The sequence below is a fragment of the Lytechinus variegatus genome, chromosome 17 (genome assembly GCF_018143015.1).
Source record: "Lytechinus variegatus isolate NC3 chromosome 17, Lvar_3.0, whole genome shotgun sequence".
Taxonomy (NCBI): domain Eukaryota; kingdom Metazoa; phylum Echinodermata; class Echinoidea; order Temnopleuroida; family Toxopneustidae; genus Lytechinus; species Lytechinus variegatus.
The window spans coordinates 1,250,600-1,264,974 of NC_054756.1; the positions used below are offsets into that span (position 1 = coordinate 1,250,600).

Below are 14,375 nucleotides of genomic sequence, written 5' to 3' on the forward strand. Positions count from 1 at the left end.
GATTACCTTCCTTGTTTCATGGAGCAGATTAGCAATCACTTGCAAATTTGCAATTAATTGTACTACATATATGATTTTGGGAACAAAAATAGACTTGGACAGTAAACCACATCAGCAAAAAAATAGACGTGCAATTTATCGCTACTTTCTTGCAATGCCCCATTAGAGTCACACTTAAACATCTAATGCGTGCGTTATAGAAGGCATGACTGCATTGGTCAGATCATACCAAGACGACGTGCACGAGTGACTACTGCATATTAATCAATAAGATTGCGAGTTGCATATTCTATATGCATCGACATTTTAGTGCAACTGTGGTCATACTTAAGTTTTTGTGAAACACCCCCCACTTTACAGTTACGATCAATCACAAATGACCTTTCCCATGATTTTTCATTACAAAGAGCACCAATACATGTACTTTCAAATGAAGATGTAACATTCTGTACATTCAGTGTATATAGCTTTCCAATTCCAGACATAGCATCTAGTGGTATTCAAATGCTATGAAATAAGACTGGGTGACTAGAATAGTATGTCAGTGATTACATTTGAAATTGTTTGTGGTATTGTCTGTTTTGGGCACATCAACTACAAGTTAGTCTACAAATGTAGACCCACATCTGCAGTGTGTGTAGTGTACCACAGCTGATACAACAAGTCTGCATAGCAAATTAGCAGACTACACTTGGGTCTTCTGAAGCTGCAGATCTGAAATGGCCCCTTCACTCGTCCTTTCTGGCAGGTTTGCTTTGCAAACCAGCAGCAGTACGCAATCAAGCTGAGATCCCACCTCGAAAGCCATTCAGAGTCTGCATAGCAGACTAACTACAATTGGGTTACTATCAAGTACAAAATGATTGTGAAACTCTTCAGCGGATGTGATGAAATTGAATGTTAGGATATGAATAGGCCTAGTCCTCAAATCACAAATGATTGTCAGTGAACCTGAAAGCCACCTTCATGATTTATCTCTCTTAAATGACCTTTTACTGCTCATGCCCAGTTTATGATTGGAACTGGCTTTAATATTGACCTGCACCTGAATGCATGGAGGCAGTATCTATTTCTTGCCAGGAGAGGTACACACATACCAATGTCAACTCAAAGAAAAAGTCCTGTAGGCAAAACCTAATAAATCCTTTTCCTGCAAGAATTATGAGGTTGTCCACACTAATTAATCCAGCGTTGTGTAGCACAAATACATGTAAATACGCTGAATAGGCTGCCCTAGATATTGCAAGAGGCAGCACAGATGAATAAAGTTTTTGAAAACAATATACAGTGATGCAGATACTAACTGAATCTGAATTTCAAGGAATTTTCCAATGTTCAAAATGTTCGCCAGCATTCCTCTTCCTTCCGATCTTTGGCAGAATATCGACACACAGAGAAGTCAGTCTGCATTTTGGCGATCAAACTGGTTTGACTTCCTACAAGATTGTTGCTGGTTACCAGTTTCAGCAAATTCTACTTCGTATCGTTGCTGAAAGAATGCGGATGGTGGCGACATTGTCCGCTTCATCCAGAAGGATGGAGGTCCCAGATCACCTCGTAGCGATGGCAACTTGAAGATACTGGTCCTGGTATGGTTTGTACTCTATCAGTCTCCTTGATGCCTCTTCAATGGAAAACCACCTTCTACACCTCCCTGTAGGGTTCATAGAAATAAAGACATACATGACTGTACAATATATCACTTTAAGAGAGTACACGGAACAAAGGGGCAATATGAATCAGCATAGAAAGTAGATTTGAAGATTTACTGGGGGAGGGGCACTTGGACTTGGAAAGGGGGGTAGGGGTGTGTGGCCTAAAAAAATATTACCATGGAAACATGATTCCGAGACAAGTGCTTCTCAGTGAAAATTTATTCCCTGGCACACATGAAGTAAGATCCACTGGAAATGGGAATTTGAATGCAACATGAATAGGATTAAAATGATACTTAAGAAATGTTTTCTAAACAGTTTCTTTTACATATGTACAAGTCTAATACTTTGACAAGGGCAATGACTTTTTTAAAGGATACATGTAAGTCCACCCCAACAAAAACTTGATTTGAATAAAAAGAGAAAAAATTCAACAAGCATAACACTGAAAATCTCATCAAAATCAGATGTAAAATATTAAAAGAAAGTTTCTGTTTCTGTTTGTGGTAACTCCCGTAGGAACTCGGCAGGACAGCAATATTGCTGGTAAACGCCAAGCTGGTATAGAACCAGTTACCTTGGAAACATTTTACATCTAGGTTAATCAGTCATAGTGGCTGACATAATAGATGACAGATATCACTCTTGGGCCTTTTTTATCAAAGTGGAGACAATGGCAGAGTTGGGATTCGAACTCACAACCTTGCGATTATGAGTCCAATGCTCTAAGACATTTTAAAGTTTCGTTTATTTCACAAATCAGTTATATGCACATCATGGTCAGTATGCAAATGAGGGAAAATGATAACATCACTCATTCACTATTTCTTTTGTATTTATTATATGAAATATGAAATATTTTTTTATTTTCTTGTCAATGTCATGTGAAATTAAGTTTCATTCCTCCCTGAACACTTGAAATTCCATTATTCTAACATTTTGTCCTTCAGGCAAGGAGGTCCTAATTGTCAAATTCGTAAAAATTAAAATATTGTATAATTCAAACAATAAAAAACAGAATAGTGAGTGACATCATGGACTCTCTCATTTGGATGTAACCGGCTCGTTCATATAACTATTTTGTTAAGAATAAGCGAAACTTTGAAATGTCATAACTTTCTTGTTTTACATCAGATTTTGATGAAATTTTCAGCATTGTCTGTCTGATTTTTCTCTATTGACTCAAATCAACATTTTTCTGAGGTGGACTTGACCTTTAAAAATGCACAAATATTAAGCATGGCTTACCTATTCTTTCCCGATCTTCCCAAGAATCAAATTCTTCCATAACCACTGAAGCATAGACTGATGTTCTGTGTTTGTTTGATTCATCAACAAAGTTACCCACAAAGTTCACCAATCTAGAACTCACTCCGGCCTGTAGGGAATCAACGAAACGAAGAAAAAAGGAATATGTAATTACATGTATGATGAAGATATGAGTTCTACCTATATTTGATCAGCATATACAGAAAACATGAATTTGGTTAATTCTACTGCATCCATGCAATGGAGGTAAAATTGCCAACTTGTCCACTCACCACATGGTCTACCTTCATTTAGTCTAATGCCATTCTGTCCATCAACATTTCGTCTAACAACCATTTGGTCCAAACACCACTTTGTCTAATCTCCATTTTGTCTACTTGTACTACCATTTCGTCTAATAACCAGTTGGTCTAACTCTAATACCCATTTTATTTTCATTCATTTTGCACTAAACACTTTAGCTTAATTAGACCAAATGGTTTGGACTGTAAATGGCTATTGGACCAACTGGTTATTAGACGGAATAGCATTAGACTAAACAAAATGAAAGTAGACCATGTGGTATAGACGAACTGATGATAGACCAAATGGTAGTAGACGAGTTGGAAATTGGACAAATCGGCATTAGACGAATTGGAAATAAACTGCGTTAATAACATACATGTACATGTACATGTAGATTTTGAGATTTTCATTGTCACAACAGGGGCCCGTTGCAGAAAGAGTTGCAATCAAACGCAACTCTAAAAATCACGCGCAACTTGATTTTCAACCAATCAACAGCGCGCATTTTTGACTTGCGATTGATTTTTTGACTTGCGTTTAAACGCACTCTTTCTGCAACAGGCCCCAGCTGAGATGCCAAGATCAAAGACCCAGCGAGTATGCATGAGATTACAAGGAATAATTTTCCTGGTATAACATCGCAATTTGCTCCAGAGTTTTTAAAGACTGCTAGTTTTCCAGAATAAAACTTATTACATGAAACTAACAGGGTTTTTTACTGTACACCCTGTAGCCTATATGATTAACAAAAAAAAGATACTACCCATTCAGATTTATTTCTCAACATACATCTACATGTATGAGTACGTGGAGCGTTGTGGCCCAGTGGATTAGTCTTCGGACTTTGAAACAGAGGGCCGTGGGTTCGAATCCCAGCCATGGCTTAATTTCCTTCAGCAAGAAACTGGTCCACAATGTGTTGCACTCAACCCAGGTGAGGTAAATGGGTACCGGTAGGAAGTAATTCCTTAAAAAGCTGTGTGCGCTATGAACGCCTAGCTTAGCCGGGTAATATAGGAGCGCCTTGAGCACCTAACAAGGTGGATATGTGCGCAATATAAATACCCTATATCATTATTATTATCAGGAGTATGTGTTTCCACTATTTTGCGACCCAGTGACATGAAGTACATTATACTAAATTGTACATGGTCTGCCATAGAATGAAATTTCATACAAGTTCTCTGGAATGTTTAATGGGTGGGCAAGAATCACATGTATTCCTTGATTGCCTTTGATATGGTCAACCTTGGGGAAAATACATGTATATCCCAAGACCACCCCCACCAAGAAAACATTGATTCTTCTTTTTCTTTAAGAAACAAAAAGAATAAATCAATTAATATGTATACAGACAGTATACATGTTCAGTACATACATACATACAGTAAATAATGTAAATGTACATATGTAGGCCTACATGTAGGCTCTTCAAGTATTAAAAGGACATGTTTGAATAAAAACACAAATTGAATGATAGAAATCTTGATAGAATCCATCTAATAAATATCAGAGTTATAAGGGGGGGGGGGGGTCGGCAAGTCTGACTGTCTACAGTCATACAGATATAATTTACATACATGTAGGCCTCTTCCATGACATCACTCCTTACAAGCCTACGTGGTACAATGTACATACAGGCACTAGTAGTAGATGTACATGTAGCCTATATGCCAGGATGAGATAGGGATAGAATGATTGTGTGCTCCTGTTTACGTGCACACAAAACAGTGTGCAATATTTACAACTGACCACAAAGGAACTGAATTGAGACTAGTCATAACACTTGGTGTGCATGTGATCACCATGTGGGAAGTCGGTGATGTAAACAAAGCAACTGCGCATGTCTGTAGTATACTCACACACTATTGACTACACTCTCATAGTCAATGGTTGTAGCATGTATTGTACCAAAGAGCTCCTTGACTGGAGCTCCCGAATACTACTATTGTACAGGTAGCTCATGCACGTAAAAATCACAAAGAATGCCCCCTGCATAGCATTTCAGCAAAACTCACTAGTGACTATAAAACTGCAGCACATGTACATGAAAACTGTACAAGTGGGATGGGGTAACAAAAATTAAATGAAATGTCTGATGCAAACAAATACCGAGGGCCAACACTGAGCTGAACATTTAACAGTACCGGTATATCAAAAAAGAAAACTGTTTCCCTTTCTTAATTCTTTTTGTGTACATTTAATCTCGAGGCCCATATGAATGGACTACCATCAATGTATCATAATTAATATGAGCAAAAATAGTTTTTATTCTTTTTTTCTGGGGGGGGGGGGGGGGGATATTATCTGTATCCCAATAGGAGAGTTGTACATAGTTGTGTGTGACATCACAGATCTTGTTTGCATGGCCAATAGGGGGAGGATCTTAACATTCCAATGTTTTAACTTTCTCTCAAATGCTCATAGAATTCTACTCAAATCTTTGTTGACCATACATGTATATACATGTATATTTTTTAATGCTTTTATTACATGCTCCAAGGATTTGTTTTCTCTTTCAAAAAAAATGTCAGGTTATCCAGGGAATATGCATTTCTGGGGAAACAACCCCCTCCCCTCCTCCTCCTCCCTCCCTGGATCTATGGGTGAAGAAGGGAAACGGTCGGGTTGGTTTTATTTAAGGTGAAAACTTCGATTATCTCCAGAGAAATTGTCACCGTCTTGCAATGAGTTATGAATTCATCAGTTGAGTATCTGTCCACTTAAACAAGATATGGTACAAACTCAAGATCCATCTTATCAAACTGTTTACACAATACACTGACACTTAACATCACAAAGCCATGCCGCTTTGAACTTTGTATTCCATGCAACAATGATGCAAGCCACCCAGTCATTACAATAAACATGATAGTTTTTTTCATGCATGAAGTTATTAAGTGATTTCAAGTTCAGTGGTAAGTAACCTTTTCGTATTGGTGTGAGGTCATTTTTCTACAGGAGTATACATCTATTAACACCAAACATAAAATGAATATGGTCCTGAAAAAGTCACTTACTTTTGAGATGTTTAATGCGATCTGGATCAGTTTTACAAAATCTGAATAAGTTTTAGAACTAGGGGAAGCAATCCAATGCCAAAGTTCAACACCAACATCAACACCAAGGCCAACACCGTACTTGAAATCAGCCATTATTCAACTTCATCCATCATTTTAAGTTATTCAATGATCATTTAATCTGCAGGAGTACAATGTCTACAGCTTTCATACAAGCTCCTTTTCCCCTTTTTTTGTTGTTGAGAATAATCTTAAAAGTATTGCAAGGGGAACTGACGAGCAAGGAGGGGGTTCCAAAGACATTAGAAAGGGGTGGGCATAAAGAAATAGTACTTGGACAAGCTGGAAGGGGGAAGGTTGCTGAGAGGGGGCATGGGGGTCCATTTCCATTCAATAATAACACAGTTTTTGTATAGCGCATATCACATTATGTCTTAACGTCCCTATGCGCTTCCAAAGGACATGGATTACCCTGGCTTTAGCCCCACAGCATTTACTATAGTATATACATACTTCGAAGTAAGTTGAAATACTTGAAGGACAAACTAGGTTGACAAGTCTAGTTCATGGTCACCAAGAATGACAATCATTTACTCACTTCCTCCTCGAGTTCCCTGACTGCTGCTACAGCTGGAGTCTCGTCTGGTTCAAGACCCCCGCCCGGTATCACCCATGAATCCTGACTAGACTTGCTGGATACAAGAAGTACCTTTGAATAGAAGAAATGAATGGAGAAAAAAGTGTGACTTGCAATGCCCTGATTGACGCTGATGATACTCACAGCAGGCTCATGGCAAGCAACTTAAACATTTAGATGTATTTAGGAAACAATGCATTTGGTCCAAGATTTATTCTCATGTATTTAAACATCAATTTAAAAGAAGATTCAGATGACTAATGACCCCGGGGGGCCACTTCCATTCACGAGTGGATACCATGCGCGACCATGGGGTCTCGAAGAGCACCCTAAACACGTAATTTCCATTTTCTGAAAGTGCACCATTAACAAGTATTGGCGTGTAAAACCCTACCCTTAACAAGTATTGGAAACAAAACGATACTCTTATTGATAATATTCCCTGAAATGAACCCCTAAACAAGTACAGGAATGTTTTACATGTATTGTTACGGGTCCTTCGGTCGTCAGCTTTACCTTATTTGGTTCAGTACGACCCCACCTTCTACACCTCGCGCAAATCGGACTCTAAACACAAAGTTTTGGGGCAAAAAGGAAATCCTTTATAAAACATTTTTAAATAATTTTGTTTTATCGCATCTCCGCAAATTCGACCCTAAACACGTAATTTTCCTAGCGAAATAGATACCCTTTTTTCATTATTTTTGTGTGACACCCTTATCACGTTACGCACGTAACCTTCCCCTTTCGTGAAAAAGACATCCTTTTTACGTGTTTTTTTGGTCGCGCATGGTATCCACTCGCCAATGTAAGTGGCCCCCCCCCCCCCCCGGGCTAATGACAAAGCCTTTAGTTTAGAGGGTATTACCTCACACACAAAAAACATTTTGCATGCTATGCCTTTGCTCTGGTGATACCAAATAGTAACCCCCTTGGTAATCCTTGCCCCCCCCCCAAAAAAAAACCAACTAGACCCCTATTCTTTCTTGTTGATTTCAAAAACAGATCTGTTTTTAAATGGAAATAGTTGATCTAATAATATTAAGTTACATAAACCAGAATTGGAATCCCCCCCCAAAAAAAAAACAGCAATCATTTCTTGCTAATTAAAAAAGGGACCTGTTAAATGGAAATAGTTGATAAAGGCCTAGACAACTGTTGCAATTGTTTGCTACATAATTGCGACCAAAATGATCGCAAACGATTAATTGTGAAAGCCCCTTAAAGTTAAAGGCTCAATACACAAGTTACATAACCCGAGTTGGAATGATTTCCTCATGTTGACTGGTTTTCATCTTGACTTATTCGTTTTGTTTTGTGACTGTGTATGGTGTGTATCTACAATTATGTGTGTAAACCAGTAGAAAAAAATCCTTCATGGACAATACAGTTATTAAATTCAATATCAATTCATATATCAAAAGTTTGGGGTGTGAAAAGACTAGTATTCGCCCCAGTATGTTGCATCAATTGTCTATATGCATTGACTCATCACCATCATTCACAATCCATTCAGAGTCAGACACGACCGGGGACACGACAATTAACAATTGTTGCTCTTCTAGTTCTACTTTTCTACCGGTACTTTAAATGCCAAGCTAAATTTTCACTACGCCTACGGAATCTTATTAAACAAATGCCAAATCAAATTGATTATCTGATTACATCTTCGAATAATTCTCACAAACACCCATATTTTAATGAAATAATAACTAGAATAGAGTGCACGAGTGATCACCGGAGTGATCAGAGACAAGCAAGCAGACACCGGTACCCACCTCGTTCTTCGATTCATTTCGGAAGCACAAACAGGCAGCTCGTTTCCTTTTGCCATCCGGATAATATGTCCGAATTTGATTCAGTTTATACTGGTCAATCGTCGCATGCTTTGAACCAACACCACCTAAAAAGTGATGGGTTTGAGGTGATATTGTGTCGCAAGGCATTCTGTCAGTCAAGAAGTATAATTCCAGCAGAAACTTAGACAAGAAAAATAGAAATGTTCACAGGGCCAAGCACTGGCACGGTATACAGTAGTCATGTACAGCACGCGCGATTTTGCTAGCATAAAAGGCGCCACATAATACATGGAGTACATGTACATGCAGATAAAAGACACGTGCGTACCGTACGTACGTCGGTACGGTCGGAGGCGCGGCGGCTAGGCTGTCCCTGGGATTCGCTAATTGGTCAATTTCAGGGGGCTGGGTTAAGGAGGGGCCAACAAAAGACATGACAACGTTGGACTTCCTTATTATTGAATTAAAATGGATAGGCCTATAGTTTGAAAACATGATAAGGTGTTATCAGTAATGATAAAAACAGATCCTACTGATAATAATGATATCAATAAATTATGTACAGAAAAGCTGAGAATTTCAAGATATTGTCTGTGTATTATTGCGGAAACACTGGATTTTATGAAATGTGCTTTTTTTAGTTCAAGTTCAAGTTTATCTATTCAAAAGCATCACATCATAATAAAAATATATGTACATACAGCGTAAATGAGTACATGAACATACATCAATCAGTGACTATAGCATATACGATTTGGTTTTAGGACCCCTTTAAAAGCAAAGCTTGTGAGTAGGGCCCTGGAATACTTATGATTATTAACATGAAACATATCTACAAGATACAAAGGAGAGAGAGAAAAAATGTATAATAAGGTTAAGATGCTAAAAATAGAAAATGGAAAAAACTATTACAAACACACATATATACACAAACCCACACACACGCAACCACATCCACCCACAGTCCACACATATAAATGCTAATCATAGATTCTGAGTAGGTCATCAACTTAAATGCAAATACATTAATATTTAGCGATGTCCCATTATAATGTACCTCCTGTGCTTCAGCATTGACCTACTAAATCCACCGTTTCGAATTCAGGAGGGATAAGCCTTTCAAAGCACTGGCGGATCCAGGGGGGCAGCTGGCCCTTGCCCCCCCCCCCCCCTATGAGAGGCACAATTAAAATTTGTAACAAAACATGCCGTTAAAACAGAGGTATATCCCCTTTTGAAATTTAAGACATTTTTTCTTGTATATAGGGCAATTACAGCTGAAGGCTGAAATATTCCTCTTTCAATTCGGATTTTGATCATTTTGTTTAATCATGTACCATGACATTCCTATATATTTGGGGCGCGTCAATTTTTTAAATTCCATTTTTGTAAGGCGGCCAGCAAGCAAGCCCCCCCAAAAAAAAAAATCTCATTTGGTTGTAAAACAATGATTTTTTTTGCCGTTTCGGGTGGGTGCAACGGTCCAGGGGATTTTGACGTCGACTAAAAAGGAGAAATTTGAAGAAGAAAGGAGAAAGAAAAAGTGGAAAACGGCCGATATATAGTGTACCTTTTCATGCATACCGTGTCAAAATGGTATCATTACTTAGATTTTTTATCTAAAGAGGTACTCCGGGCTGAAAATATTCATATCTAATGAATTAGAGTAAAATTCACAAAGCCAGATGCTCAAAATTTCATCAAAGTCTGATAACAATTTTAAAAGCTTAGCAATATTTTGTGAAAAAAGTATTATGCAAGTCATTATAAATATAGGCCTATTCATAAGTGGGCTGATGATGTCACATCCCCACTTTCCCTTGTGTTATTTATGAAATCATATTTGTTTCATCCTTATTGTCATACATGGATGAATTGTCTCCCTTACAGATAGTGAAATAACAGTTGCAGGAATGAATATCTAATACACTGATCCAGTTGTCAATCCGATTTTTCTAATTCTTGGAGGAAAAAAGGAATAAACTCAATTTCATATAATAAAAAAAGAACAAGTAGGCATTATAACATCATCCATTTGTTTTATGGAATATTCATGAAGGCATGCCGAGAACCGTTTTACCGTAATAACGCAAAACTTTAAAAGTCATGAATTTCTTATGCATTGTCCGATCTAGATCATTTTTTTTGAGCGGGCGGGGGGGGGGCTCATGTTTACTACCCATAGTACTGAATTCAAATAAATTATCTTTTAATAGCCAGGAGCATCCATTTGAAAATGATCGCTGATGGTCTTTCAATCAATAAAATATTTTCTCACTTACGCTATACTCTCATGCCAGAGTTTTCTACGGTTTTGAATTCATTGTCAGATATCGATGCATGGAGTCAGAGAGGTGCCGTGGTCGAGTGGGCCCTGGCCGATACATGGAAAATCCGGGGTTCGAATCCCAGCCGCGACACCTATGCCCGCGTCATAAGGTCTTTAATCTACAATGCTCTTTCGGAACCCGCCTTCAAATAAATGGAAATGCTCTATGCATATTTGATAACTTGGTGTGCACTTGTTTATAAACTTCTATCTTTAATGAAATGATCATCAATAAAAAAAAACCGATCAAAATTAGAATGAAAAAGAAAATCAACATCAATTTGTCAACATAAATTGCTTTGTTGTGAAGGTCCCCTTTCTCATGAATATAAAAAACCATTATCGATAGAGGGCGCTAAATCTGTCCAGATCCAAAGAACTTTGATCTTGTACACTAAACATAATAATTATTTATGATAAAGATGCTATTCTGATAAAAAGGAACACACAGGCCCAGGGCCGCGGAACCGGGGGGGGGGGCTTTAGCCCCCCCACTTTTTTCCAAAAAACCGTGTACAAAAATGACCATACGATTGTAATTTTTAGCATGGTAACCCCCCCCCCCCTTTGAAAACCGTTCTATGATTCGCCATCTGACCAATAAATCTAGTAAGGGCAACCCCTGAACTTCTGTTTCCAAAATAAGGGGGGGGGGTATCTCATTTATTACTTTTAGAACTATCTGGCAGAAAAATTTGGGACATTTTATTGTTTAAGGTGATGGATGAGATCTTGTCATTAGACTTGGACCACGCGTTGATTATTTTGACACACTCAACATACACACTAAATGGGGATTCATATGTGAACCGTATTAGTTGGTGCAACACTAACAGAAGCATCCCAAGGGGTGATAATGAATTAGTGCACCAAGTGTGTCATTTAGGGGTTTAAAAATTTATTAGCATGATTAGTGTGTCACCATTTGACGGGTCAGATGTAAATCCTCAAGTAAATTTCATACTTCGGGTAGTAAACATGAGCCCCCCTCCCCCGCAAAAAAAATCCAATCCTCATCTTAATTGAATTTTATGGACATAATGAGCATCTCACTAAAAAACGAAATTAATTATTGCTTTCTAATGTAATTCATATTAGGAAACAACGGACATGAAGGAAAGGACTCCTTTTTTAAGTTTCGGTATATATGCCAATGATAGCGGAACTTCCTCGAATTATGTCCCAGATGTTGGAGATCTAATTCAAAGAAAATAGAGAGAACACTCAGTTTTCCAAGTTTACTATCCGCAAATTATGCACATATAACTAAAACCATGCAGGCGCAGCTGAAAATTGGGTATAAAATATACTGACCTGCCCATAGGCGGCGGAAGCGGGGGGACGTGTCCCCCCCCCCCCCCTTAAATTTGTTGTTGATGACCTTTTTTTTATTTTGCTTGTCAATTTATTTTCCTACGTCTCCCCTAAATTTTTTGGGTTGAGAACCTTTTTTTTTTGCTTGTCAAATTTTTTTTGGTTGTCCCCTCCTTAATTTTTTTGCTTCCGCCGCCAATGGACTAGTCCAGATTGGACCTTGTTGTTTGGAAGTGCCCTTTCCCAAAAGCTAACATAGAGGGCACATGTCTCCCAATCTCTAATCAGCGACAATGAGTGGATTGTCGCTGATTAGAGATTGGGAGACATGTGCCCTCTATGTTAGCTTTTGGGAAAGGGCACTTCCAAACAACAAGGTCCAATCTGGACTACCAATGGACCTGCCAAAGCACTCGGTGATAAAACCCTTTTCAACACCACACCATTCTCACATTATAAAGACAGTCAGCTAGGAATGTAGAAGAATCGGTAACTGACCGAGATCCAGATACATTTTACCTTTTTTCCTGAAATTCTTTTTCCGAATTGATCACCACAATGTCTATCTCCAGGGCGGTAAGTTGCAATTATTATCACAGGAATTATTTCCTGTCTTCTTTAATGTTGTCATGGAGGCGTTATTTGCGAGCTTACACGAATTTCATGATTTACAAATTTCAGGTATACGATTCTTATGATTAGATATCACTAAAGCAATTTTTTGTATGGGTGTCTCTCTATGGTCCGGAAATAATAATGAAACATAAGACTCTGGACTGGTGTTGAATCAACACCGGAGTTTTTACATATATGGGGTAAGTTTGAGCCACCTTCTGGGGTAAGTTGAGCCACAAAAACTATGTACAAAATGTATGAGGGGAGAACCAGCATGTCAATTTTTTGTTTAAAGTCTTTTCACTTGCTAATTCTCTATAAATACTAACATCCTTTAAAAGGAAAAGAGCATGTCATGTAAATTTGCTCCTTTCAGCCAGCATTTCAATCGATTTTTATGGTTTGTTTGTTTTTTAAGATACACTACCATAGGAATAACCATGGCTCAACTTGCCCCATGCTGTTGCGGGCTCAACTTACCCCAGTCCGAATTTAGTGCGATAATTTTGTATCCACACATTTATTATGCATCCATTATATAAAAGACTATGACAAGAATGAAGATCCATACCTGGACTAATAATGTTGTTATCATGTCTTTATTATATTCAAAGATGTGTGTGTTTATAAAGCACTTATGTGTTTCACACTCTTTTTTACTTTTTTGGCTGAAATTCATATTTTTCCCTCTAAAAAACTACTTTTTGTTTCAAAGTTGAAAACAATGTGGTGGGGTTAGGGGTTATGCTATGGGTCATCAATACATGACACCACCATGATGTCTGACTCATTCATTATTGGCCTGGGGCTGGTGGCTCAACTTGCCCCTATGCTCAACTTACCCCGCCTTCCCCTACCTATGAGGAGCGTTGTGGCCCAGTGGATTGGTCTCCGGGCTTTGAAACAGGGGGTCCTGGGTTCAAATCCCAGCCATGGCTTCAGCAAGAAATTAGTCCACATTGTGCTGCACCAAACCCAGGTGAGGTGAATGGGTACCTGGCAGAAATTTATGCTTGAGCTACATGCAGCCAGGGTAATAATATCCAAGTCCTTTGAAAGCCGCATCTATAGAGACGATATTCATAATGTGCTATGCGCTATACAAGAACTGACTATTATCATTATTATTATTACTTTGAAGTTGGTCTGAATGCATAAGGGAATTTAAAAAGTCTAAAGAGAAAAAGAACAGCTCTTTTTATTATGAAAATCGAGTAAGGTATCATGAAGTTTTGCATCCTTCCATATTTTCCCAAGTGTTTGCTGAAGCTGTTAATCAACCATCTCTCCGCTAACATGGTCACGAACGTGATGTGTACCCAGATACGATACGGATAGTCAGAATGATAAATGAACAGTTTCTATAACAAATTCATACCAGTAGCCAATCGTATTGAAGGTTTTCGGTTGCTTTTAACTGTAATTTCAATTTGTTTTCCTAACAGGTTTTTG

General features: G+C 38.2%; 1 protein-coding gene across 1 annotated transcript; it reads right to left on the reverse strand.

Moving 5' to 3' along the window:
- Window positions 1-369: 369 nt before the first annotated feature.
- On the reverse strand, window positions 370-8,911 carry LOC121430689 (diphosphoinositol polyphosphate phosphohydrolase 1-like). The gene is made up of 4 exons (XM_041628034.1): window positions 8,645-8,911; window positions 6,828-6,938; window positions 2,904-3,033; window positions 370-1,654 (listed from the first exon to the last, which is right to left on the reverse strand). Exons 1-4 carry the CDS (start codon window positions 8,810-8,812, stop codon window positions 1,551-1,553), a joined length of 513 nt encoding a protein of 170 aa, XP_041483968.1. The 5' UTR covers window positions 8,813-8,911; the 3' UTR covers window positions 370-1,550.
- Between the last annotated feature and the right edge of the window lie 5,464 nt (window positions 8,912-14,375).